General features: G+C 53.9%; 2 protein-coding genes across 6 annotated transcripts in view; one reads left to right on the forward strand and one right to left on the reverse strand.

The window, feature by feature from the left end:
• The window catches only part of CUNH7orf50 (chromosome unknown C7orf50 homolog), a 129,427-nt gene that overhangs the window by 34,723 nt on the left and 67,285 nt on the right, over window positions 1–27,419 (forward strand). Inside the window, exon 1 of one of the 4 annotated variants that reach the window (XM_017508246.2) lies at window positions 23,732–23,826. The exons of the other annotated variants lie outside the window; for them this stretch is intronic. Coding sequence (XP_017363735.1) covers window positions 23,809–23,826 — 18 coding nt within the window. The 5' untranslated portion in view covers window positions 23,732–23,808. Of the gene's footprint in view, window positions 1–23,731; window positions 23,827–27,419 lie in introns of those variants that run through there. 4 annotated transcript variants of the gene reach the window in all.
• GPER1 (G protein-coupled estrogen receptor 1) lies at window positions 14,297–20,235 on the reverse strand. 2 transcript variants are annotated; one of them, XM_017508239.2, is made up of 2 exons: window positions 20,011–20,235; window positions 14,297–16,863 (listed from the first exon to the last, which is right to left on the reverse strand). In XM_017508239.2, the coding sequence occupies exon 2, from the start codon at window positions 16,540–16,542 to the stop codon at window positions 15,415–15,417; it is 1,128 nt and encodes a 375-aa protein (XP_017363728.1). In that variant the 5' UTR covers window positions 16,543–16,863; window positions 20,011–20,235; the 3' UTR covers window positions 14,297–15,414. The 2 variants fall into 2 exon arrangements, with proteins under 2 accessions (XP_017363728.1, XP_017363727.1); XM_017508238.2 differs by having other exon boundaries at window positions 14,297–17,313.

Genomic DNA, 27,419 nt, shown 5'->3' on the forward strand with positions numbered 1-27,419 from the left:
GTGCGGGGCTCCAGTGGGGGACATAGTCCTCCTCTGCTTCCTCCCAGGGTGCGGGGCACCAGTGGGGGACACAGTCCTTCTCTGTTTCCTCCTGGGGTGCGGGGCTTCAGTGTGGGACGCGGCCCTCCTCTGCTTCCTCCTGGGGTGCGGGGCTCCAGTGTGGGACGCGGCCCTCCTCTGTTTCCTCCAGAGGTGCGGGGCTCCAGTGTGGGACGCGGCCCTCCTCTGCTTCCTCCTGGGATGCGGGGCTCCAGTGTGGGACGCGGCTCTCCTCTGCTTCCTCCCGGGGTGCGGGTCTCCAGTGTGGGACGCGGCCCTCCTCTGCTTCCTCCAGAGGTGTGGGCCTCCAGTGGGGAATGCAGCCTGCCCCTCCCCACGTCGATTCCCTCCTGTATCTTCTCCCTGCCCTGCTGTCCTGGTCACGCTCGGCTCTGTCCTCTCTCCCACTCGGCGCCCAGAACACAGGGGTTCTCAGAAGCACTGGATGGATTCATCTCTGGGACTTCGCTCTGGCTGAGTCTGGATGCCCCTCTAATGCCCAGACACACCCTTGAGTCTATGCAGGGACCAAGCGGCTGTCTCTGTTGGGCAGGGTGGGGCTGATTTCCCCACGTGAAGAGTCCGCATTGCTGGCAGAGCCCAACAGCCTCGGTGCTCGGCTGGGCAGCATGCGAGATCGAGGGCGGGAGTAGTGAGCATCGAGGAGAAGCTGCTTCTGCAGCGTCCGCACAGTGTGTGCCATGGAAACACTGCATTTCCCATTTTTCTACTAAATAAACAGCATCGAAGTAATACAAGAAAAGGTTTAGCAAGCAACCCCTCTGCTTTTACCTCTCACCTCTCCCCTCCATGTGCTCCTCTCTGTTCCTGTGATTTGCACACATCTTTCTGACACAGCTGAACACTCAGCATACACTCGATTTATACATGGTCTTTTAATATCATTCTCAATTTTTAAAAACAAAGCCTTTTCCTCCCCTTGTTAAAGCACACCCATTGTGAAAAATACAGAAAACATGGAAATATTGAGAAAGGGAAATGTTTGGTAAACTTTCACATGCTTGTAATGTTTTTCTGAGTGTTTTTAAAAGCACGAGCTGGCCTCCTGGTTTCGCAAGTGGCATTGCCACAGTAATTTGTGGAGTGAGTAACGATCAGCGTCCCACAGATCATCGATTCCTTTGTTGCTTTTGAGACTGAACCATAGGCCACCCAGTGAGGCAGCCCCTGGTCATTCTCAGGCACCTGCTCTTAGAGGCCAGAGGCTGGGGAGTCGCCCTCGTGCTTGAGAAGTCTGTTCCCATGGCCAGTGACAGAACCAGGCCGGCACCCTGGTCTCCTGACTGAAGCTGTTTCCATGGCTGCTGTCTTCTTGGCATTGGAAGGGGCATGTCACTTGGCCACCATATTGAAATTGCTGGTCACGGTGTACATTTGGTATTTTCGGCTGAAGTGAGATTTTATTCCAGAGGTGCCAAGAGCTTGTAGCTTGTCCATGCTCCTGCCCCGGCCATCTATCCAGGATTGTAAAGCCTCTTCCTTCATTACAGCTGTTTTTCTTTGATAAAATTACAATACATATTAAGAAAATAGAGAGTGCAGAAGTGCAGGCTTCCTGTCTGTGCCTCCCTTCAGCTGTGATTATCTCCACTTCCTGACTGTTCACAGGAAGCCTCTGAATAACATCTCATTTATTCAAGGAAGTTTATTTCATTATAACGTTCACTAATGTTTATAAAGAATATTAGTCACTGGCTAAGCAGACAGTGTACTCCAAAAAGTTCTTCACTTTTGGGTCTAAAGTACCAGAATGGACAGATGAGGCTGCATGTTTGTACAGTCTTTTCAAAATTATTTTTGTAGCAGTATGAGTAGATTTCCCAGGACAGAGCATTCACAGCTGGGAAAACAGTTGTTGCTTTGAAGATGGTTTTCCCAGGCACCCAGCTCACGTCTCCTGCTGTCAGGCGCATAAACAGTGTCTAGTTTAAACTTGCTGCGCTCCTGGTAATTCTGAGTGGCACGGGGTGGCCTTTTCACGTAAGCTGCTCAGGTCCCTCGGGAGCACCCTTGCGCTGACCTGAAGGAGGGCCCTGCTTCAATTTACCCGGCACCACAGTAGCGACATGCAGGCATCAGGGTGTGCAAGCACCTTGGAGCCACTGGCTTTTCAGGTGTCTGAGCTTTCATTTATTGCTCACAGGTGACATTAACACATTACAGGTGGGATCTCACTGTGTTTCCCAGGCTGGAGTGCAGTCACTGTTCATAGGCATTATCATTGCAGTCTCGAATTCCTGGCCTCAGCAACTCTCCTGCCTCGGCCTCCCGGGCCACTGCATGCATGGCGGATGATGCTTTTAAAGGTTGGTAAATAAAACCCAGTGTTGCACCCCTGGCTGTGGTGCTGACACATGGGGTTGGCCCTCTCCAGGGCCTCTGTGGCCTACCCATGGTTGAGGACTCAGCACAGCTGCCACCTCCACGCAGGCAGTCTGATCCCGCCTGGCAGTGTGAGATGGTAACCAGATGGAGCTGAAACCTGTGGGTGCCATGGCAGAGCCTGGTGGGTGCCAGTGTGGGGCTGGTGCTCGGGTGGCACCAGGATCCCAAAGCACAGAGCCTTGAGTGTGGTGGGAGCTTACTCCCTGCAGAGGGCAGTGGCCTGGGGCAGGGCAGCTCTGTTGTGGGCCATTTAGGGGCTCCTTCCACCCTTCCTGTTCTCCCCCAGTGCCCCATCGGGTGCTGTCCACACTGCCTGGTCCTTCGGAGCGCACCGCCATGCTAGTTCTGGGCTCGGCGCCCTCTACACACCTGTGTTTCACCACAAAGTGGGTACAACAGCAGACCCATCTCGGGGGCCAGGCAGATGCCATGATACAGTACATAGGAACCTGTCCCGGGACCAGGCAGGTGCTGTGAGAGAGTGCACAGGAGACAGAGCACAGTGCTCTCCTGTGCAGGGCAAGGACTGTCACTGCTGTTTGTTTTAAATCAGTCATAAATGAAAGTGTGGTCTGAATTTTTGAAGTCGGGCTTTGTAGCAGGAAGTCTGGCTTTGTCAACAGTGACATCAGCAAATGTCTCGTCATACAGTTGAACTCGGGAAATGAAAAGACAAATAACGGATAATTCGTGTGGTGACAGGCTTCTCAGGTGCAGTTATGCCAAGATAACTGCGTGTTTTGTGGGGTGTAAGGTCATTCTAATGAATGTTGTATTCATAGCACCTGATAGGTGGGGTTTTCTTTAAAGAAATTTAATGACTGTGCCTTCCCACATCAGGGTTATTCTCCAATAGCTGCTTCCGCTGTGATGCTGCTACCTGAAAATCATCAGCCCAGAGAATGAAGCTTTTATCCTTGCCCAACATGGATACTTGTCTGTTACCACAGAATCAGGCGTGGGTATTTTTCTTGTCTTGATGACTGATTTACTGTGTCATCTACTGGCATGTTGCCTCTGAGGTGGAGAGCTTATTTTGAATGACGGTAACAGAGAGCCCTTCTGTAGGCTTGAGGTGGGAGTTTTGGGGGATGATAATTTGTTTGGGTAGCCATAGCCATGTAAGCACCTTTCCCTGTGGCCTGCAGCATTCACCTCTGTTTGTGTGTGAACTTGTCGCACCTTTGCCTCCTAGGCGGGGCTACCAGGGAGGAGGTCCCAAGTCAGGCAAGATGGATGCGTGGGTGTCACATGGGGTGCGTGTGTGTGTGTGTTCACGCGCCTGTGTGTGCATGAGCCCACGCGGGGCTGGGGGTTCCTCCCATGGAGCTTCCTGCCTCGCAGGGTGCCCTGCCCTCAGCGCCCTCCACACACGTGCCTCTGTGCTCTGCCTGTCTTGGCGGGCCCGGATTGTAACCTGCTGTGTGGGTCCCCGAGGCAGGCAGTGTAGTCGTGTTGGAGGTGCAGGCTGGCTGGTTAAGGAGAGGCGCAGAGAAGTGCTGGCGGCTCCTGTCCTGGTTTGCTCTCGGGGTGCTGTTGCCAGCTTCTAAAGAGGGCTGTCCGTTTACCAGGGATGGGGTTACAGAGATTCCCATGCGTAGAAATGGTTTCCTCGTAGTATGTATTTTGTAAGAAGTCATCTCAAACATGTGGCGTGTTTTGTCTGTCTCATGAGTTGTCTTCCTCAAAACAAACCCACCCACAGCTCCCCCACTGCCAGCTTCTCCAGACAGGCAATCTGAACACCAGACCCTCTCCTACGATCTGAATACCAGACCCCCGCCCCCCGACAGCTGGCACCATCTCAGGGAACTGTACCTTTAAAAGGGCAGTGGAACTTCACTCAAGAAGACAATCAGGGGAGCCATCTCTCATGCCACAGTCCCGTGGCGCCCAGGCCACAGGCACTGGCCTGAGCAATGTGCAGGTGTTTGCCAAGCAGGGTGAGGCTGCAGCGCACCCTGAGCTTGAGAGTCCACGGAGCCAGCCCACAAGGGCCTGCTTTCACCTGCAGGCTCAGGCACTCACTGCCTCTGCCTGGAAAGAGAAAGGACGATTCATCTCCAACAGGCGGGTCTCTCCTCCAGATACATCACTTTCTTCACAGTTTGCTTGTATTTGTTACTGGCAGATGACACTTGAGAGTTCTTAAGCAAAATTGTGCACTTCTGGAGCCTAGGGGGAGCAGGAAGCCCGGGATGCTTTAGGTGTTTGTGGGGGAATGAGCTCTCACAAGCTGGGGGCTGCATCCTGAGCTCTGCTTGCTGGTGCAGTCAGACACGAGATCAGAACACCATGCAGAGAGCCCAGGAGAGCCCCGCCAGGCCCCGGCCTGCAGGCCGAAGAGATGCTGTTCTCAGGCATGGGTGGGTTCCGAGTCATGGAGACGGGAATTGGGTCTAGGCGGAAGCAGGATGTCTCTCCCCTCTCAGGCATGGGTGGGTTCGGTGTCATAGGGACAGGAGTTGGGGTCTAGGCAGAAGCTGGGTATCTGTCTCTCCCCACTCCCTGGTGTGTCCACCTCCCTGCACCATGTTCCTGCTCAAGCTGCTGAGGGGATGCGTTCTTTTCCTCCTGACTCTCTTTTGCAGTGAGGAAGAGCTGCTGTCCTTTTTCTTACTGAAGCCCCCAACTCTGTGTCTGATGTCACTGATGCCATGCCTACTTTCTTAGCCGTGTGCAACCTCCCAACCCACTGCGCATGCTCACTTCTCAAGGGTCAGGCGGGTACTGTGCCTTCGGGGGTCCACCCTCAGGGAAGAATACCAGGAAAGGGGCGCAGGATCGTGATTCAGTGTGTTGCCTGTTCTCCGGGTTGCCCATTCTCCCGGTCACCCACTGGGGTCTCTTCTGAGTGCACCTTCCTTTCTTTCCTAAAGCTTTTTAATAAACGCCCACTCCTGCTCTGAAAAAAAAAAAAAGGTTTTACAAACAGGTGAATGGAAGGTGAGGCATGGTTTCAAACACCCCTTTGGTTTTACGAAAGAAGCAAGACCGTTTTGTGTGGGGGTGACAGTGACTTGGTGTTGAGCTCCAGCGTGGCCTGGAGCTGTGAGCATCACGGTTGTGGTTCAGTGGAAGAACCTGATTGTGGCTGCAGATGCTGATTTTTCCCTTCTTCTCCCCTCCCCTTCTTACTTACTGTAACAGACGCACATCAAGATCTGACTGCACCTTAGCGGGACTGCACCCATGGAGAAGGAAGGGAGCTGCTGCTCCTGCTGGGCCCAGCTCCCCACTTTTCTCTAGCGCTGTGTGCCAGGTCAACGGCTCTGAGTAACATGGTTGGTTTTACATGTGGGTGGACTTTGGATGGAGTCGTATTGTGCCTTTTCTTGTGTTTTTCCTTTTTGGCTGCACTTGGCACCATGCTGTTGCATGTAGTGCTCGATGGTTAACGTGGGTGGTGCACGTGCCTCAAAGCCAGGTCTGTGGCTGGGGACACGCTGCCCAGCCCGTGGGAAGAGGGCTCTGCTGTGACTACATCTGTGGCCAAGAGCCTTCTGTGCTGTGACCACGTCTGTGGCCAAGAGCCTTCTGTATTTCACAGACTGCCAGGGTGCTGCAGCTTGTTCCTGGCTTGGCCAGCTTGGCCACTGCCTCTTGAACCAGAGAGCAGGGTAAGGGTGGCCCCGGCCAGCCGAGATTCAGGAGTGCTGCCTCGCTTTCTGGAGGCCAGGCAAGCCAAGCAGGGGTTCGTGCTGTGCCCATGAGGCCCACATCCTTCTTGCTTGTGACTGTCTGGGGTGGCTGACATCTCCCTGAGCCTGCGGCCAGCCCCTCGTCACAGAGAGCTGCGGGCTGCGTGGAAACTGAGGCTGGGAGTTCAGGCTGCCATGGCCATGCAGAGTGGGCAGGGCCCTGTGCAGGGACTCAATGGTGGATGCTGGACAGTCCGCCCTGCAAGTAACCCGGGCAGCTGCGCGAAGGCCGATCCCAGCGAGAATCAGACCAGAGGCTGAAGGCAGAGAGCTCTAGAAGTTGTCCAGGAACAGGGGGGGAGGATCGAGGGCAGGAAGGAAGGGGCTTTGTATAAGGACCCCTTTAGCTGAGTTGTGTGCCCTTAGAGGCTCCATCGGCAGATGCTTGCCTTCTACAGAGCCAGCCCCTAATCCTACACCTTACACACTGCTCAGAGTGGCTGGGCCCCTTCCAGGACTCCCAGTAGCTGACTTCTGGAGATAAGTTTCAGATGGATTCCGCCCAGTACCTGGGCCTAGCAGCACACCAGCTTCTGGGGCCTTTTGTTCTGTGTTCCTTTGGCTTTTACACCCTTGTTCCCAGGCTCCATCCTCCACCCACCGGACAATGGCAGAAATCAGATAGAGCCACCACAGCAGGTGACATTTCCCAGCAACACCACCTGAGCGTGTGCGAGCAGAGTCCGTGGGATTGTGTGAAAGGTACATGTCTGCCCTCATCGCGCACGTGTCGGCCTGAGGGCTGCCAGGGCCTGTGTCCCTGAAACAGGCTGTGTTCTTCTGAGTGGACTATGAGCTGCCCTCACGGGCTGTGCCTGGGTGGAAGGGCCTTTGCAGACCCTGCCTAGGCCAGGAGCAGGGGCTGGCTGCACGGCCCGTCCCCTGTGCGGGCTCTGTGCTTGCGTGGGTGGGACTGCCAGTCTCTGCCCCACAACCCTTCCCGGAGGACTCGCTGATGTATCGTGGGCGCAGCTGTCCTTCCGGGGTATAGTCTGTGCCTGTAGGCGAGCTGGGTAAAGTGCTCAGAAAGGGTCTTTTACCACAAGAACCCCCTGTGGAGCCCAGGAGGCTAGAGGCACAGGGGACAGGGAGGGGCTCCGGCTGGGGGCATTTCATAGACGACCCCCAGACCCCACTTTGTTTCTGGTAGAGCGTGGTCAGCCAACTCCCCACCTGCCAGAAAGCCAGGAAGGCAGGGGCTGGTCATGTCTGGAGCAAAGCCTTCATGGCTTCTGAAGGGTGCACAGCCCAGGTTCCCCAGCCAACGGTACTTAGCCAGGTGGAGGCTTTTCCTCCCCAGGCTCAGACAGAATCTCCTGCCGCAGAGATGGGCCGGGCACCTTGGAGCTCAGACCTGCCCCGATCTGCGTGGCCTGCGCGTGGCCTGCACCCACACTTGCAGCTTTGCCTGCCTCTGGTGTTCACTCTGTCCCAGACAATTGGTCACCAGCCACACATGAAGAGTGAGCGCAGTCCGAACGGCTGCACCCAGACTCTGTTGGCCCCAGTGGGCTAGCAGCAGCTTCAGGTGGTCTAAGAAGAGGCCTGGTGCCAGCAAACGAGACATGGGGTTCCACTGGGGGCTTATATGGAGGAGGCTGCAGTGGCAGCCTGCTGGACGGGAGAACTACCTGCTTGCAAAAGGCATGTGGTGTGTACAGCATTTCCACTTAGCATCCTCCACCTGGCAGCCTTCATTTCACCCAAAACGCAGGCTCTCCATCCCATTTGGCTGGCAGTGCACAGAACGGGGTGAGGAGCTCAGATGTTCCTCTTGGATAGGGAGTGGATTATCCAGTTGTCCGCCCCCAGCTTCCGTAGCTCAGAACTCCAAACCCACGCTCAGGTGCTTCTGTGCCCACGTCACTCAGGGTCTGAACCCACGCCCAGCTGTGTCTGTGCCCACGTCACTCAGGGTTTGAACCCACGCCCCGCTGTGTCTGTGCCCACATCACTCAGGGTTTGAACCCTCGCCCAGCTGTGTCTGTGCCCACATCACTCAGGGTTTGCTGCAGCCGAGTTACTGCTGTCAGATGTGTCTGCCACACCATGGCCTGAATGAGATAGCCTTGTCTTCTGGAGTGCTGAGCAAACTGCCACATGAAAAGTGTCTGCGAACAGCACACAGCAATTGAGACAACAGCTTGTGTCCTCACGTGGCTGTGTCTGTGCAGGTCAGACGGCAGTGCCCGGGCGGTCTGAGCAGGTCCCTGGCCCTGGCAACTGAGTGCTGTGGGGGGCCAACGTCTCCACTTTATGAGGGAGCCCAGAATGACTCAGTCATTCAGCTTTAATTTTTACTAACGTTCTTTTCCTCCATTTTTAATTTAAAAGCATATCCAAAGACACCCCAGATAAATAGTTTCCCATTGTGGAGAAGAAAATAAAGCTTGAGTTACCAGGCAGTGAATGAGAAGAGAAAAGTTTAATTAGAAGCTGTACAATAAATGTTAGAGGATGGTGTCTAGGATTCCAGATGGCCGAAACCCTTCCACTCTTAGAAAATGTTTTGTGGCTGCTAGCAAAGTGCGTGTGGAGTGGCGGGCTGGTGTCCAGTACGGGGCAGCCATTAGCCAGCACTGTTCGATGGCGGCGTGTGCTTCAGAGGGACAGAATTGGAATTCAAGGACGAGTGTGGCTCCAAGAAAGGAAGGCCGGCTGCGGGAACACGACCCGGTGCTGGAGTGGCTGCTGTGGCCTCCACAGCAGCTCTAGTGAGATGTAATTGACATAGCAGAAATTCACTCTTCTATGTGCACTTCAGTGGTTTTCAGTCACAGACTTGTGCAGCTATCGCCACAATCTAATTTAATTCTAGACCATCAAGGAAACCCCATGCCTGTGAGCAGTGGCTGCCTGTCCTTCCCTTGCCTTAGCCCTGACAGCCACTTCCTGGTTTTCTGTCATGTGGACCTGTCTGCCCTGCCTGTTTCACATCTGCAGACATACACGGTGGACGTTGCACTGTGTCTGCTTTATCTCACCGAGCATTGCGTTTCTAGGTCCTGGGTGCTGAAGTGCATGTTTCACGTCGGCGGACACACAGTGGACATTGCGCTTGCGCCTGCTTTATCTCACCAAGCATCCCATTTCCAGGCCAAGGGTGCTGAAGCACATGTTTCATGTTGGCGGGTGCACATGGTGGACCTTGCGCTTGTGTCTGGTTTATCTCACTGAGCATTGCATTTCCATGTCCATAGTGCTTAGCGTGGTCAGTGCTTCGTTCCTTTTCATGGCAGAGTCATATTCCACTGTCAGATAGACTGACGTTGTTTATGCATTTATCAGCTGATGGGCATCTGGGCTGTTTCCACCTGTTGGCTCTTGTGGACAGTGCTGCTGTGGACATTCACAAACAAATGCTTGCTTGGACGCATGTTTCCAGTTCTTTGGAGTTGATCCATGGGTGTGCAGTGGATAACATTTGTCCTGTGCGTTTGCTGTGCGCCCACCCCACCTGCTGTGTGCCCCCCAACAGAGCCTCTTGGGGGTCATTTGCGCAGTTCTGCCACTTCCCTCTATGTGCTCCAATGTGTGCTTCTAAGAAGCTTCTTCCACATAAGCACAGCACAGTGGCCAGTCTCAGGAAGTTGGATGTTGATGCGGCACTTTTATCTCCCAGGGTTTTCCACTCTTGTCAATTGAGCCCATAAAATCCTTCACAACATTTTCTTCTGGTACAGTATCACATCTAGGGTCCGTATTGCATCAAATTGCTGTAGCTCTTTTCTCTTTCTGAATGTGGGACGATTGCTCTGCCTTTGTCTCATAACATGCATTTTTTTTTGAGACAGTCTCGCTCTGTTGCCAGGCTGGAGTGCAGTGGTGTGATCTCAGTTCACTGCAACCTCCGCCTCCCAGGTTCAAGCAATTACCTTGCCTCAGCCTCCTGAGTAGCTGGGACTACAGGCACATACCACCATGCCCTGCTAATTTTTTGTGTTTTAGTAGATACAGGGTTTCTCCATGTTGGCCAGGACAGTCTCGATCTCCTGACCTCATGATCCGCCCGTGAGCCACTGCGCCTGGCTCAGCATACACGTTTTTTTTGCATCCTGGCTCCCTGTCCTCATTTTCTGTTTATCTGACATTCCCTCTGATTAAACTCAGGCTGTGTATTCCTAGATTACAGCATGATATGCTCCCTTCTTAGGGTGTTACATCTGGACTGGCCTCCTTGTTGGCGCTGCCCATGTGATCATCCAGCAAGGGGCTGTCCTGTGTCTGCTATGTGGTGACCTTTCCCCAAACACTGATGAGCCAACTGTAGGGGACAGGGGGACTCTGCAGTCCCTGTGTCTCACCGCCCCCTGAGATTCGCCTTCCGTTTATAACTCTTACCTGCACAGTCTGCCTCCAAAAACTGCAGAGTGATGCTTTTCCAACTCCTTTACCAGTGATCACATTGTTAGAAGTGAGAATCTTCCCATTCATGCATTGGTTCATTTTATTTAAATGACATTTAGGTCTGTTTATTTTTGGAGTGGACTTGTGGACTCCTGATTTTCATGGTCTATCACGATTGTCTCTTCTTACTCATCTTACTGCTCACATTGTCGCAGCTTTGGTGAGGGGAGCCCTGCTCGCTGTCTCCTGTGTCCTTCAGGTGTCGCCCGACATGTTAGAGCCTTTCTTGACTCCGTCAGAACCATGTGTCCCAGGCTCAACTTGTCTCTCCCTGCCCCGCCCAAATCAGCTATTTCTCCCGGAGCCCTGGGCTCTTCTGGAGGATGGCGGTGTTTGGGGCCAGGCCAGGTGCAGGTGGGCCACAGCAATGGAACTTGGAACAGGTGAGAGTGTGTGTCTGTGTGTGTTCAAACACATGCACACCGTAGACACTTGTTCACAAGCACGCTGGAGATATACACACACAGACATGTGCGTGTACTTGCATAGTCTGTGTGCTGCTTACTTTAGATGTCTGGGTTAAGCCTTGCCCTCAGCCCCGACTGTTCCCACCGGCTCCCCTTGCCTGCCCTGTCTCCGTCCTCTGCCGGGAGAGCCCCAGCTTCAGGAGGCTCCACGCATTTCCTCCTATGCCCAGTTAATGGATGTCTAGGATGGCCTCAGAATGGCTTCCCATACCACTGCAGAAACACCCTCCTAAGGAGGTTTATTTGTAGTTCTCTGCCCCACCCACCCCCCAAGACTGCAGGTGAGTGGGCACACGAGCGTTAGTGACCCCACTGCTGCCGTTTCTCACTCAGCGGGCAGTGCGGGGCCTGGGAAGGGCGGGTAGGCCGTGCACTCCCATGAGGTCAAGAGTTAATTATTAAGCACAAAGAGCGATGAAGTCATGTTCACCACCAACACAGGGGTTTTTCCCATGCTTGCAGTTACATACTTTGGAGCTCTTTATGGGATTTAAAAAGCACTTATGTATAGGAGAGTTGGGTTACCAGGAAACAACAGAGCAGTTAAGACGCCTTGATTTTATCTTACTGTGCGCCTGCCAAAAATAATTACATTTGCCCTGGCTCCCAGACAAGCACTTGAGAAGGGTGTGTGTGACTGGTCCGGCAGCACCCACAGAGTCCCTGCCCGGCCTGCTGGTCCCTGTCCCACAGCTCCCAGCTCTGGGATCTCAGGGTCAGGGACTCCAGGGCCCCAGCTCCCAGGCTAGCTCTACCGTGTGGGGGCCTCTCACTCAACCTTGCACCTGCCCTTACTGCAGCCCCGTGACGTGGCTGCTGGGTGCCTGTCGCTCCTGTGACTAGCCTCAGAGCAGTGCTGCCACCAGCTTCGCAGTCGAGAGTCTGCTTCCGGTGGCTAGATGACAGTGAGTCAGCTCAGTCTGCCCTAAGCCTCGGGGCAAGTCCTCGGAAGAACCCCAGTGGAGGCGAGTGGCGTAGAGAGGCAGCCTGTCGCTTCCACGCACTCACAGCAGTGTCTGCCATGGACGGGAAGGAGCAGGTTTGTTCTGTCCCAGAGATGGAGCAGGGCCCTGATGGAAGCCGTGTCTGCGGCAGGGAGGGAAGGACACCACACAGCCCGTGCTGTCCCCCGTGGTGTGTTGACGTGGAGAAATGAGTGGAGTCCTGCCCCTGGGGCTCTGTTCAGATGCATTGCCATCCAGATCTCCTTAGTGAAACCTTCCCCACCGTCCCTGCACTTCCCGAATAGCGGGCTTTAGAGGAGGATGGGCTGGTGACCTTGGGTGACCCCTTGATGCCTGTGGCTCCTGCTCCATATGATGTCTGCATGGCGTGCTTTTGCCAGTTAGGCGCCAGAGGTTGCTGAGTGCTACAGACGGGGCAGGACCGTGGGCTCTGGGCCAGGAGAGTGTAGCTGAATTCCTGGCTGTGTTACCCACCATTTAAGGTTTCGAGCAGTGACCGACCTTCTGGCACCTCATTGGCATGGCGTGGACATGCTCACCCTGTGGGGCTGCTGTGATGAGCAGGGACCAGACCATGCTCCGTGTTGGTCTCCACACAGCCGTCCGTGAGAGCTGGAAGTCAGAAACTCTGGGTCTCTAGTCTCTGCATGTTGTAAAGCGTCTGCCCTTGCCCTGTTCATGCTGTGTGGGGAGAGCCTGGTGGCAGAGTGACCATCCCGCCTGCTTTCTGGGACTTGGATGGTCTTTCCCAATCAACAACACTGAGGTCAAAAGGTGGACTTATGTGCATCACGCGTCTTATAAAGACAGCGCCCTGGCGTGGGGGGTTCCTGGGGGCTGATGCCTGGCTGTCCTGGGTATTGCAGTGAGGACATCGCTGGGAGGAGGGCAAGTCCCACCCCTGAGGCCTCAAGGAGCTCTGGAGCATGGCTGTCAGGGTGGTGTCTGTGTCCTTTTAGTTGGGGTGATGCAGGGCAGCCTCTTGGGGGGCAGAGGGAAGGAAGCTCCGGGCCTGAGTTGTGGCTGAAGACACCCACAGTGTTCTGCAGGACTGTGCCACGCGTGAGCCTGGCTTCTGGCTTGGCCACGCCACAGGAGTCTCCACTTTCTTGAGACCTACTGGTGTATGGGAGCTGCCCTGTTCCCAGGCTTCCCTGCGGGGTGTTTGTGGGGAAGGCAACCCTGATGGAAGTGGGCAGATGCTATGCCTGCAGGCCACGGTCTGCACCGAGCGCCCTCTTCCTGAGAGGATCCTGGCACCACGGTGCTGAGGTCATGGAGAATACAGGCTCTTCCCGGCTGAGAGACCCAAATTCTCATGTCCCACAGAGGGGAGGGGAGAGAGGGTTTCCTGGGCTCACTGTGTGGTTCCCTCATGTCCCACAGACAGGAGAGAGTGAGTTTCCCCTGCCTTATGTCCCACAGACGGGAGGAGAGAGAGTTTCCTGGACTTATTGTGTGGCTGCATCATGTCCCACAGACAGGAGGAGAGAGAGCTGGGGGCTCGCTGTGTGGCTGCGTTTAGGCTTTGGGTGTGCCGTATCTGTGAACCACCTGCTCCCTTTGCGGATGTTTTCTTTAAATTGGCTTGCCTTTTCCTTTCAGTGTATTTGCAAATCAAACTTTATGTCATCACAAATAAAAAACAGTATCATGGCTTTAAGCGGAATAGAACCGCAAACACGTGAAGTGAAGGGGTAGAGCGCAGACGTTCGATTCCTCACCCACATATCCCGGCCCTCTGTTGGGAGGACCAGTCGTGAGGTTTCTTCCTGCTCCCTGCACGGGTTTCTGTGCAGACTGAGCAGCAGGCGCTGGTTCAGGCACACCTTGGTAACATCAGGGACCACCTGCTGCCAGGTGAGTGAGGCAGGAGGGAGGGGAGCAGTGCTGGGATCAGGCCCCAGTGGTGGGAGGAGGAGCAGGAACCTTCCCAACTGGCCGCTTCTGAAGCGCCTGGGAACCACAGAGCACTTTGGCCTCGCATGCAGCCCAGAGCCTTCTAGAAAGGCAGCTTATGTCGCACAGGCTGCTGAGACTTAAGAAAGGCTGAGCCCTGTCTCCTGCATTCATATGAGGCTCGTCATGGTGCCCAAGCATAACAGCAGAAGTGTCAGGACACGGCTTTTTGCACAGCCTAGAAATGCTAGGTTAGGTCCGGTCGGCCAGACCTAGAGGCTTGCCTTGTGAGAATTTTCAGGGCAGCACGGGAGGGCTGTGTTTTCCGTGACCAGGGAGGGATTGTGGTACAGGGGCTCCCGAGAGCCCCATGCCCACCCCACTTGGCAGACCCCCAAGACAGAGCCTCTGGAAGAATCCACACATGACTGTTTTATTGACAAAGGCCTAGCATCCCCAGCCTCATCAGCTTTTCTTACATTTTATGGGAAGGTTTTTACATCATCACTGCAGTTGTCCCCACTGTTATTTCTGCAAAAGCAAATTTGTCAGCCACACTTGCCTGGAGTATTTCATTGTCCTGGCACCCCTTTAACCCGCACGGCCGCTCGCACAGTGTCTGTCCACGTGAGTGTGGTTGCCATGATGATGTAAATAAGCAGCAGCTGAATGCCTTGGAGCAGGCGGCGGGCACTCGGCAGAGGGGCCTTCCTGCTGCCATGGGCCGAGCACCCGGTGCTTCTTGCAGGCCTGGCGAGGCCGCGCAGTGCTGTTGCTGCTGTCCTGGAAGATGGAGGGTGCAGCGGGCACTTGGCAGAGAGGCCTTCCTGCTGCTACGGGCCGAACTCCCGGTGTTCCTCGTGGGTGTGGCGAGGCCACGCAGCGCCATTGCTGCTGTCCTGGAAAATGGAGGATGCTCAGGTGTGCACCAGAGCAGTGTGTTTTCCTTTTTCTCCTTAGCTCAGTGGTAGCTCGCACCTCGTGCATTCCGGACTGCAGGTGCAGAGGGCACACAGTGGCATGTAGCTCAGCCCCGCCAGTGCCTTGTATCTCCAGCGTCAGCTCTCCTACAGTGGTAGATTTGCTTTAGGGTCACCGTGTCACTAAGTTACTTCATCCACAGCAGCCTCTCTGTGTGGCTTTCATGGTCAAAGGCGTCAGAACCACTTCCTGTGGCGGCAGGCAGGTTGTGTGGGGAGGAGCTGGGCAACAGACTAGTCACTGCTGGCCTTTGGACCCTGCAGGGCGAGCGTTTTTTGACTGTAGCAATTCTATGTGAGCACTGCAAAATCAAGAAGGACCTGTCTTGAGGTTGCCTCAGCACCCTCAGGGGGACCAGGCAAGTGTGACCCTCACAAGGTCCCAAGGAGCCAGTAGCCACATCTGACCATGACCCTCTCAAGGCCCCAAGGAGCCGGTAGCCACATCTGGCCACAGTATAGAGACAGGACGTGGCAATGCCTTCTGTCCACCCAGGTGCGTGCAGCTCCTGAGAGTCACACCCCGCGGCTCCCCTGCGGCCGAGGCTGGCTACACGGCACTGCTGAACCTCACATCCGACTGCTCGGTGCTATCTGGAATGACGGCCTTCAGGGCGGCGTGGCAGAAGCGGTTCAGGGCCGGCAAGTTTGTTTTCTGCTCAATGTACAGCCTCAGCTTGTCCCTGAAGGTTTCCCCTAGAAAGCTGTAGATGAGGGGGTTGAGGCAGCTGTTGGAGAACGCTGCCAGGTTGACGATGTGGCCGGTGAGCGGGTGGGCATGGCGGAAAGACTGCTTGCAGGGAGCGGCCCCAGGCTGCGTCCGCTGCAGGAGGTGCACGCTGATGAAGACATTCTCTGGCAGCCAGCAGACGAAGAAGACCAGCACCACCGCCAGGATCATGCGGAGCGCCTTCTGCCGCCGCGGCCGCAGCCCACGGTGCCGGTGTGCCCTGACCAGCACCCGGACGATGAGGGAGTAGCAGAGACCGATGATAGCGAAGGGCACAATGAAGCCCAGTGTGACCTCCAGCCACTGCACCTCCCGGACATCCGCGAAACAAAAGCAGGCCTCATCAGTGTGCTGCAGGTGCACGGCGGTGAAAGGCACCAGCGTGGCTGACACGGACACCATCCAGATGAGGCCGCAGCTTAGTCGCGCGTGGTGCTTGGTACGGAACAGGCTGCAGCGCATGGCCCTGGCCAGGGCGAGGTAGCGGTCGAAGCTCATCCAGGTGAGGAAGAAGACGCTGCTGTACATGTTGACCTGCAGGAAGAGCGACATGAAGGTGCACAGGACGGCGATGTCATAGTACTGCTCGTGCAGGTTGAAGACCTCGATCAGGGAGTCGGCCACCAGGATGAGGTCCGCCACTGCCAGGTTGATGAAGTACAGGTCGGGGATGGTCATCTTCTCGCGGAAGCTGATGTTCACCACTAGGATCAGGATGTTGCCCACAAAGCCGATGGGGAAGAGGAAGATGGTGTAGAGGCACGAGAGGAAGAGGCCGATCACATACTGCTGGTGCTCCGAGAGCTCGCCTGTCCCATTTGTCAGGGAGGTGCCCAGGAGCAGGTGGGACAGGTTGAGCTCGGGGGAGGTGCTGTTGGGGGCTGCTGGCTGTGCGGTGCCTGGGTACATCTCCAGGCCCATGCCCTGGGCTTGGGAAGTAACATCCATGTCTCTGCGCCGTGCGGCTTTCAAGATTTGCCGGAAGGCTCCCAGAGATCTGTTTCAAACAATGAATCCATCTTTAGAAAGAAACGTGACTCTCCTCGAAATGAGCCCAGCATTTGTAGGACAGGAAACTCCCCACGAGGAACACCTGTGGCAGTTTGGGTTGGGTTTGTTAATTGCAGAGGGTGGGAAAAACAGATGCTCTGCCCGCTGGCATGGCACGCCCATGGAGGCAAGGGCCCTCTCGTGCTCATCCAGTGGGCATCCCTGCGGGTGTTGGCCGACGTGTGCAGTCCTGCGTGGAGCTCCTCACTTTCTGGGTACCTGGAGAAGCAACAGGAGAGAACTAAGTCTCATTGAGTGGCCCCAGCTTTGGGACAAAGTCCTGCGCCCCTGGCCGGGTGTCCATGGAGTCTGAGTATGTCAGGAGCCCAGGGAGGGCCAGAACTTCAGCTTTATGAGCTCAGGAGGTAGCTGTGGTTGAGCTGGGGTGGAAGAGTCACCTGTGGGAAGTATGTGGCCTTTTTTCCTGCAGGTCCCATGGCCGCTCAGCTGCAGCTGGAGGCTGGACGTGAGTCACCCCCACAGGCAGGGGTGTTCTTTCCCTTTATAGCCACAGAGCAGGCCCAGGAAGCAACAGGTGTGTGGGCACAGCAGCCCCAGGAAAATAGCATTTGTGAGGAGAGGGGAAAATGCATTTCAGCAGCTGATGGAGCAAGAAGTAAGGTCGGAAGGAAAAGCCCAGTGTTCTTGAAAGAGAGTGGGTCTGGAAAGCTGGAAATTGGAGCAGAATCTTCTCTTAAAATAAAATAGATCACAGAAATTCAGCGGTTTGCTCATGCTAGTTCTATGTTTATATGCCAGAGATGAAACTTATTTCCGTAACAGAATGAAAGGGGTCATTGTTTTGGGAAATAATATTTAAGTTTTATTCCGCGTTTTAACAAATTATTGTAAAACCTAATATATTTTGCAGCGCTGTTTGTAACCTAGGAAGAAACTCTAGGGAGAGACTCCCTCCTCCCAAGCTCTGCTTCTTCAGGGAGAGGAGTGGGCTGTCTCTGCGGCGGTGCCCTGGCTCTGCTGTGGTGGGGAGGATCCCTTCACTCCCCCTGTCTCACTGTGTTCTTGGAAGTTCTCTATGCTTCGGGCCCCTGGGTGTTCTCAGCCTGCGGACACTGGTGGTCTCTGGGGATATGGGGGCTGTTGCAACTAGGGGCAAGCTGGTGGGGCCAGGGCAGCCACTCAGCTCCCTACGGTGCACAGGACAGGTGCCCGAGCCCAGCAAAGAATTACCCGGCCCAGGTGGTGCTGGTGCCCTGGAGGAAGCCAACACCTCAAAATGGGTTTGAGTTGTTTTTCCTTTGGGAGTTTTCATTTTACCCTTCGAAATCATTAGGAGTTATTGTTTTGATTTTTTTTTTTTTTTTTTTTTTTTTTTTTTTTTTTTTTTTTTTTTTTTTTTTTTTTTTTTTTTTTTTTTTTTTTTTTTGAGATGGAGTCTCACTGTCGCCCAGGCTGGAGTACAGTGGCACAATCTCGGCTCACTGCAACTTCCACCTCACAGATTAGAGTGATTCTTCTGCCTCAGCCTCCCGAGTAGCTGGGATTACAGGTGTGCACCACCACGCCTGGCTAATTTTTTATATTTTTAGTAGAGATGGAGTTTCACCATGTTGGCCAGGCCAGTCTCGAGCTCCTGACCTCTAGTGATCTGTGCACCTTGGCCTCCCATAGTGCTGGGATTACAGGTGTGAGCCACTGCACCTGGCTAATTTTTTATGTTTTTAGTAGAGATAGGTTTTGCCATGTTGGCCGGGTTGGTCTCGAACTGCTGACCTCAAATGATTGGCCCGCCCCGGCCTCCCACAGTGCTGGGATTACAGGTGTGAGCCACCACACCCAGCCAGGAGTTATTGTTTTGAAGTGCCGCAAAACCAGACTAGAGATTTATTGACCTATTGCCTGAAAATACCTTTAAAAAAAAAAAAAAAGGCTTGCCTGTAATTCCAGCACTTTAGGAGGATGAGATGGGAAGATTGCTCAAGTCCAAGTGTTTGAGATTGAGACCAGCCTGGGCAACATGGTGAGACCCTGTCTCTACTTAAAAAATACAGAGTAGCTGGGCACAGTGGTGCATGCCTGTAGCCTCAGCTACTCAGGAGGCTGAGGTGGCAGGATTGCCTGAGCCCAGCAGGTTGAGGCTGCAGTGAGCCAAGATTGCACCACAGCACTCTAGCCTAAGCAACTGGAGTGAGATCCCCGTCTCAAAAGAGAAGGGTAGGGGAAGACAAGATGAATCCCTGCCTTGGTGTCAGTTATTTTAAAAGTATTCAATAACCGCCAGATACAGGTGATAGGGATGGAGGCAGCAAATCACACTGTCACGTGTGTACCTATGCAACAATCTTGCATGTTCTTCACATGTACCCCAAAACCTAAAATGCAATTTAAAAAAAAAGTATCCAATAACCTTCACTTAGCTGTGGCTGATAGATTTGATTTTATTGGTTATTTTGCACTCCTGATTCATCTTTAGTAGGTAATAGCATTGAGCAGCATAAACGCTTCTGTTCTCAGGCTCTGTCAGGAAGGTTGAAAGCCTCTGTATTTAGCCTCTGTATTTAATTTCTTAAAAACGGCACAGAGGGCTTGGTTTGCTCTTTACATGTAGAAATTTTGGAAAGTATTAGACTGCAGCGTGGCAGGCATTTCAAAGGTGGACAGAGCCCTTAACATATGTTTCTTTTCTTCCCTAACTTTGTTAAATGAACTCCGAGGGAAAAATAAATGGGCCATTCATTTCTTTCCCATGTAAGTTGAGTCTTTTGGTCCTTGGCGGACACTGAGAAGACACGGTACCTCGTGTCTCTCTGATATGTCCTAGTGTCTCATGTGGTCCTGGGTGAGAGGAGCCAAGTGTGCAGCTCCCCGCTGACCCCGAGGTGGCCATGGAGTTACTAACAGTCCTAGACTTCACTTCAGATTTCCTCTGCTTATCATAGAAACATAACGCTGGAGGCAGCCGTATTAAGTCTGCATCTGTAAAGAGATGTGTGGCCCTTCCAGGACTGCAGGGTTAGTGAGGGTGACGGAGCACCACGGTGCAGGGCAGAGCGGGCACCCTCACTTTCCTGAGTGAGACACGTTCTTGCTAGGATAGAATGTGATGGAATCCTGGGCCCTGCTTTCAGCACCTGTTCAGAGAGGCCAGGCGGGCAAAGCCCCCTGCTGTGGCCATCCAGGCAAAGCCCCCTGCTGAGAGCACGGGAGCTCACTGGGAGAGGGGTCTGTGCCTTGAGTTTGGGAAGTGGGGTGCAGCTGCCACCAGAGGGTGAGGTGTCAGTGCACGTCTGCGTCCAGCTGATCCCATAACAGGACAGTGGCCTGGGTGGCACCACCCCCTGCGCCCCTAGTCAGTGGGGCGGCACCAGCAGGCCCCAGAACCTGGAGCCTGAGGCTGAGTCCTACCTGGGTTGCAGCCACTCCTGTGCTCTTGGGAGCCTCCTCGGTTGGTCCCATCAGGCTGGAGGTGTGCTTGGAGCTGCAGGAGCTGTGCTTCTGCCGGACCTGAACCTGCCAAATGCCTGAGCAGGGCTGGAGAGAGGACGAGACCTGCCCTGGGAGCTGGAGGGAAGTTTCCCTGCTGGCAGGCGAGTCCTCCTCTGAGCCAGTGAGTCTCGCCCCTTGGCACCAGGCTTTATAGGCCCCTCCGCCTGCTCCTCTCCGGCTGGGTTCTGGGAGGCCTCCTCCTCAGAAGGCTAGCATTAACCATTTTTTTGCTGGCCCTTTTTCTCCCACACTCTGGCAATCAGCTCAGTTCCACTAGACATGTTTTTATGGAAGTTTCTGGTTTAACTGCTTTTCTTTACCCACGGATACATACTTTTCTTTAAGTTTGAAGGCATTATACTAGCTATTGTGTGTCCTTTAGGTAATAACCTGTCATCCTGAGTTGAAACAAGCAATATTCTTGTTTTTGCAGCTGACCAACTTCAAATATGAAATTTCATAATAGCTTAGTAGCATGTGGATGATAGAGAATTTAACTTAGGAATTTCAGACATTTGCAGAAAGAAATGTCAACCCAAGAAATAGCAGGCATTTCTGACATGTAAATTAGGAATCCAAGTACTGATTGAGTATCTGGAAGTCTGAAATCCCGAGTGCCCCGCAATCCAACACCCTTGGAGCGCCATGAAGTCACAAGCGGAAACTTCCACACCCGACCTCGTGTGGCAGGTTGCAGTCCAGGCACGGTTAAAAGTTTGTTTTATGCATGAAATTATTTCAAGTATTTTATAAAGTTACTTTCAGACAGTGTGTACAAGGTATGTATGAAACACAAATGAATTTTGTATTTAGCTTTGGTTCTCATCCCCAGGATATCTCATTCTCTATCTGCAGATGTTCCAAAATCTGAAAAAATCTGAAATCCGAAACTCTTCTGGTCCCAAGCATTCAGATGGGGGCCCTCAGCGCATAGTTTTCCAAGTGTTGGTTGAGCCTCAGGCCCCAGCACCTGCCCTCGTTCAGAAGCCTCCAAACTTACCTGCCCTCCCGCTGATAAAGCCACCAGGGCCACCTCCCTTGCTCATGATTGCAATTTCACCTCCTCGTGCGGCCAAGAATAAACCTCCCTCCCAGGGCCTCTGAACAGCCTCACGCCACCTCCGAGTGTCCCACCTGCTGGCCATTTGAATTTTACCCACCTCTTGGAGAACTGTGGTCTGCCACCCTGGTGAGGGCAGAGAGGCCCCACACCCGACCCGCATGCTGCGTGGGCTGGTCAGGCCTAGGGGATCCTCAGGCACTACCAGCCCTGGCTGAGGGGAGGGTCTTTCTCAGAACTGAACTGCAGCGAATCACACTCCGACTTCTGTGTGCCATTTCCCTCTGTAATTTTTTGAAGCGGTGAGATTGAATGCTGAGTGATCCTTTGTCCACTGAATGTGAATAATGTGGGCTGCTGCAGCCTGAGGCACGGGTCTAGAGGCCCGCGTGGGCTCCCCCACCCAGGAGAGCTGGTGCAGGTAGAGGAGGTGGGGTGCAGGGCCTCAGGTACACTCGGCCCCTCGGCGGCCTACCAGGGAGCTTCCTGCTCCGTGATGTGGGAAGCCTGTTGCAGAGGCGCCTCATAGCATCTGTGCCATACCAATTCAGAGTCTTTCAGAGCATATTTGAGGAAATATACACGTATTTCCTAAACTGAATGCTGTTAAATTTTTAATGGAAAAATACTAACATGGGTTTCTTCCAGCGGTGGCTGTTTGATTAATATGTACATTTTTTTTATTTGGATGATAAAGAGCTGATTTGCTCTTAGACTATTTTTTTGACCAGCTGTGGAGTCGAGATGATTTCAGCATTAAAAATGCCCGAGACACCATTTTGAAATATGTGAGTCATGAGAAAGTACAGAAATAAATAAATAAAATAAAAACCCAAACCTCGAAATAGCTGAGACATGTCACTTAAAAATAGCTGCTCCCTGCTAGTGTAGACCCAAGGCTTCTGATCTCTCTGCCTGTCCCAGCAGCTGAGGAAGAACTCAGCTCCCAAGCTCTCCACTCACACGCCCTGAGTTTCCTGGAGAACCTGCCTGGAGTAGCTGATGCACCTGGATTTCATGCTTTCAGGATAGGATCAGCCAGATTGGAGCCTCTGGGTCTTGGAGCCCAGCCTTCTCCTGTAAGCACTGGGCGGGTGAGTAACTTCTCAGCCATCAAACAGCTGCTAGTATAAGGGACTGGACCAGACTGCAGGAACTCCAGTCAAGACCTACTTAATACTTCATGGGTGATAGGATGAGAGGAATCTCATGGGCTGTTTGTAAGGCATAGAGACCTTTTGCCAATTTTTAAATCTGACTTTTTTTTTTTGAAACAGGGTTTTGCTCTGTTGCCCAGGCCACAGTGCAGTGACCTGATCTCTGCTCACTGCAGCCTCCACCTCCCAGGCTCAAGCCATCCTCCCACCTCGGCCCCTGAGTAGCTGGGATTACAGATGTGAGCCGCTACTCCCAGCTAATTTTATTTATTTTTATTTTTATTTTTGTAGAGATAAGGTCCCACTGTATTCCCAAGGCTGGTCTTGAACTCCTGGGCTCAAGTGATCCTCCTGCCTCAGCCTCCTACAGTGTAGAATGTGACACTGAGTGCGTGCCTCCTGGGTGCTGGGCACTGTACCTGGGGCTCTGCGTGCGTGGTCTCAGGTAACCCTCCCCAGAGCCTGTGAGGCAGGGCTGTCCTCCTCCCCATCTCATGGATGCAGAAACTGACTGCAGGGGGCTGTGTAACCGCGGCCTCGCAGCTGGCCAGGGGCAGGTCTGGGAATGGCCGGCTGACCCCAAGCGCATGGTCTCCACCCAACACCAGAGGCGTCCTGGGTCAACAGTCATCTTGTCAGGTACAGATTCCCTTGCTGGATTTGATGTCTTTATGAATTTTTAATAGGTGAACATATTTTGCTGTTCATCCCCAGGATAGAGTAAAAGGAAAGAACTTCACAGGGAATTTTATCTGATCATTGCTGATTGAGTCAAACGTGCACAAGGCCAAATATCGGATAATGCACAGAGAAAAAGACGCACAAAGTAAGGCAGTGAATGCATCTCAGCTCCAGGAGCCCGCCTGAGGGAACACCCATGCCCTTGCCTTGCACCCTCAGCCCTCACTCACAAAGCCCAGTCCTGGTGCTGAGAGGCCCCAGACGCAGGCCTGCAGTGCCTTCTGGCGCCCCCACTCTGCCTTGCTGACTGACCGAGCACCCACTTCCTGCACTGACTGAGCCCCACCTCCTGCAGTGCCTTTCGGCGCCCCCCACTCTGCCATGCCAACTGACTGAGCGCCCTCCTCCTGCTCCTTGTCCTATGCCCAGTCCTCTCTATGGCTTTCGAGGTAGGCAGCAATGTGGGTCCCCCGATTCTGTAGGAGCAGAGCCCTTGGTGAGTTGTCTGCCGCTGTCCAAACAGCCCTGGTCTTCAGTGTTGCCAGCTCTGGCCTGGGTTCCTCTTCCTTACCCCACATTCAACGGCTGTCTGACACCGGGCAACGTCTCTAACCTTCCTTAGCCTCAGTGTCCATCTGTACAGCGGGGATGCGTGGATCCAGACAGTTCTGTGAGACACCACACACCCTTTGTCTCTGCTGGGCAGAGTGACACGTCCCTTCCCGCGGCTACGCCTCGGGCAGGGCTGTCCTCCAGTGCTTTCCCTCACTGACAGAATTGACTGCACTCAGAGACCACCTAGTCTACCAGCCCCGCTGCATGACTTCAGCACTGAAGGTACGTGCAGCTACTAGCCCAAGGGACATTGACGGTTTTGCGGGTCTCCCAGTGGGACCCACTCAGTGGTCACTGGGAGCACTCTGGGCGCGTCCTTGGGTTCTCAGGAAGCATTGTGCCAGGGGCAGCTCACAGAAGAGTGGGCAGGGTGGTGCTGGTCGAGCTCGGCCTGCAGGGGGGCCATCCACCCCCAGGAACACGTGGCGGAATGTTCCAGAAGGAGAGACCAGCACCTGCGCCTTGTCCCTGCCCCACCTCAGTCAGTACCAGGCAGTTCCTCAAGGAGCCTCGGGAGGTTCCTCCCACCCCACCCCAGTCTGACTTTATCTGTTTAAACTTAAGACTTCATGAGCCCTTTCTTTGGATAAATACAAATGACTCATTGTTTCATGCTCCTAGGAGCTTCCTTCATTTTCTGCGGGTGCTGGCTCTTCCCCTTGGCGTTAACATGGAACACTGCCCGTTCTCTGTGTCCAGATGGTTACAGGATGGGGCAGTGGCGGGAGCTGGACACAGGACCAGGATCACGCAGCACCTATCCTGCCCCCCAGGGTCACCCAGGGGCCATGATATGCCCTGTGGGTACCTACCCTAGGGGTCATGATGCTCTCTGGGACTCCCACCCCAGGAGCTGTTATGCACTCTGGGGATGTCCACCCTGGGGGCTGTGATGTGTTCTGGGGACACCCACCCCCGGGGATTGTGATGCATTCTGGGGGTGCCCACCCTGGGGTCCATGAGATGCTAGGGATGTCCTCCCCGGGGGCTGTGATGCACCCTGGGGGCACCCACCCTGGGGTCTGTGATATGCTTGGGGATGCCTTCCCTGGGGGTCATAATGTGCTCCGGGGGTACCCACTTGGGGGGCTGTCATATGCTTGGGGTGCACCCATCCTGGGGTCAGTGATAGGCGCGGGGACACCCTCCCTGGGGGCCGTGATGTGCTCTGGGGTCCTCTGAGGCCCCAGCACTCAGGCCCCCCATTCCCCAGCTCTCATCAGGAGAGACCATATTAAATGTTTCACCTGTTGGCACCCTTAAAAGCTTTTGTTTAAAGAAAGAGTCCCTCTGCTGTAAGGAAACTGTGTGAGAACCACCCATTTGCATTTCTGTGATTGGATTTCTAAAACAATTCATTCAGCCGAGATACTCAGAAATCGGTTCGGTCGTTCTCCAGCCCCTCGGTGCCTCTCCTGCCCTTCCCTAGGGCCAGCCATTTCCCGAGGAGCCCTGTGCACTCGTGGACGCTCGTCACTTCATTTGGTTGTGAAGCTAATGAGCCTTGGCATGTCATTGGTGTATTTATAAATGAATGTCGGTGCTCCCTCTGCCCATGAGTCACCTCAGGGAACTGCTCTCCTGCCATAACCAGGAAAACTGGATGTAATACAGGAACCGGCCACTTTCAGACAGTGAGCAGTGTGAGCCTTGATCTCTGAGGTGAGGGAAACCAGCCAGGCCAGGCTTCCCGCCCTGTCCGCCGCAGTCTTTGGTTTGCACCAGGTCGGGGGGTTCTGAGCCAACCAGCATGACCGGCTGGGTTGCAGGGACAGAGGCTGGATTTCCGGGAGGCCGAGGGAGCTGGGACTGTCAGGATTTGGGACTAAAAGGCGAGGCGCCACGTTGAGAAGGAGCCCCGCACCCGGGATGGCAGTCTGCTGGTGTCGTGAGCTGAGTCCATGGAGGCAGAATGTGGAGGTTCCGAAGCCCAGCTTCAGAGCAGCTGACAGTGAGCCAGACTTATACAGAGCTGCCCTGGTTCCAGCTCCCCAGATAGCGTGGATGACTCCAGGAAGCACTCGCCTTAAGTGTTAAGGCGAAGCCAGCCCCCTGAGGCTAGGCGACCATGGATTCTCAGTAACAGAGCTCCAGAGACAGCCCTCGAGAGAGTCCTTCTCCTCTGCAGCGAGAGAGCTGCCTGCCAAAGCAAAGCCTATGCGCTCTAAAGGAGGGCGTGCAGTTCAGATGCATGGGGAAATGTGCGCCACTCGGCACTTCGTCATAATCACAGTAAGGTGAGGAATTAGCTGTGACACCTCAGCCCTCTTCCTATTTCTCCTGCCTGTCTGGGTCATTCCAGGAGAATGGACCTGTCTCCCTTCCAGATTCTCCCAGCCCTGTCGTTGACTTCCCTGCTAAGCCCATTGTGGGCATGCAGTGAGCAGACCTGCACTTGCACGTAGGCCATATCGAGGGTTTATGGATATAAGAGAGTAACTGAAGGGGAGAAGTGAGAGGAGGGTTCCTATGAAAGCCTGTACCATTTTAATCTTATGTCACAGGAGCTCCTTAACCTAGAGACCCCAGATCCTTGTTCTGAAGAAATACAGCAAATACATAAAAAGGGAAAAGATCAGCTCACGGAAGATACGCTTTTGTTCTTTAGTTTGCAAACGAACATTGAAACAGTCCTTAAGGTTGGATTTGTGAGAGGGGGAGGTTTCATGAAGCCGGGTGGGGGTGGGCGTCCTCCCTTCACACTGCTCTTTCCTGTGTTCAGCCAAGGAAATCTCAGCTTAAACTCAGCAGGGATGATGATGCCCATTTTGGAATAAGATGAATTACTGTATCTTGTATTTTTATATTTCATATGTTACTAGCTTTTCTGCAAACAATGTCAGAAAAGATGGAGATTTTATTTTTTATACTTTATTTATTTATTTATTTATTTATTCATTCATTCATTCATTCATTCTATGTCACCCAGGCTGGAGTGCAGTGGTGCAGTCATAGCTCACTGCAGCCTCGACATCCCAGGCTCCAGCAATCCTCCCACCTCAGCCTCCTGAGTAGCTGGGACCACAGGCATGTGCCACCATGTTTGACTACGTTTTGTGTTTTTTGTGGAGATGGAGTCTGGTGGCAAGGTTGCCTTTATGTTTGCAGTTGGTTTTGGGGCCCAGAGAGACGGTGCGGAAGCCTGACCAGCCCTGTGCTCTCGTAGGGAGCTCTTGCGCTCCTCAGACGGCACTGGGAACTCGGCTGTCACGCCCACACCTGGACCTTACGGCCTTCTGCCCCTGAGGGCGGCCACTTCCTGGCAGCTGTGCTATGTGTCCCTGGAGCCAGCACTGTTACCAGTGGTGCCGATAGTTGCAGACCTCTGCAAGCCCATCCCATGTCACTGAAATAGTTTCCATGCAAGTATTCCCTCTTTCCTTTTAAATTTTCACGACGATAGTCGACGAGGCTGGGAGACAGTGGTGCTGTGTATTAAGAGGATGTTAAAGGCAGTAACTCTGGAGACAGAACTTTAGCGGATGCGGGGAGGCAGGCCTGCCCCACGGCCGACCTTTGCCTTCTCCACAGGCGTCACTGTGGCTCCAGGAGGGGCCCTGGCCTGGATGGGCTCCCCACGTGAGGGCACACGTGTGTGCTGAAGCGTAGCCTTGGTGGCGGGCCAGGCCAGCAGATGCACATGGTTGACCACAGACCACAAGCACCCAGCTCAGACTAGAGAGCAAGAGCAAGTGTCCAGTGCTCTTCTTGGCGTGTGACAGCTAGAACAGTGTGCCCCCAGACTTTGCTGCATGTTTGGAGACACGTGTTCATCACTTACATAAGCTGCCACACACGCAGATTGGCCGCCGGCG

Source organism: Cebus imitator, unplaced genomic scaffold, assembly GCF_001604975.1.
Source record: "Cebus imitator isolate Cc_AM_T3 unplaced genomic scaffold, Cebus_imitator-1.0 Scaffold388, whole genome shotgun sequence".
In the NCBI taxonomy this organism is placed as follows: Eukaryota; Metazoa; Chordata; class Mammalia; order Primates; family Cebidae; genus Cebus; species Cebus imitator.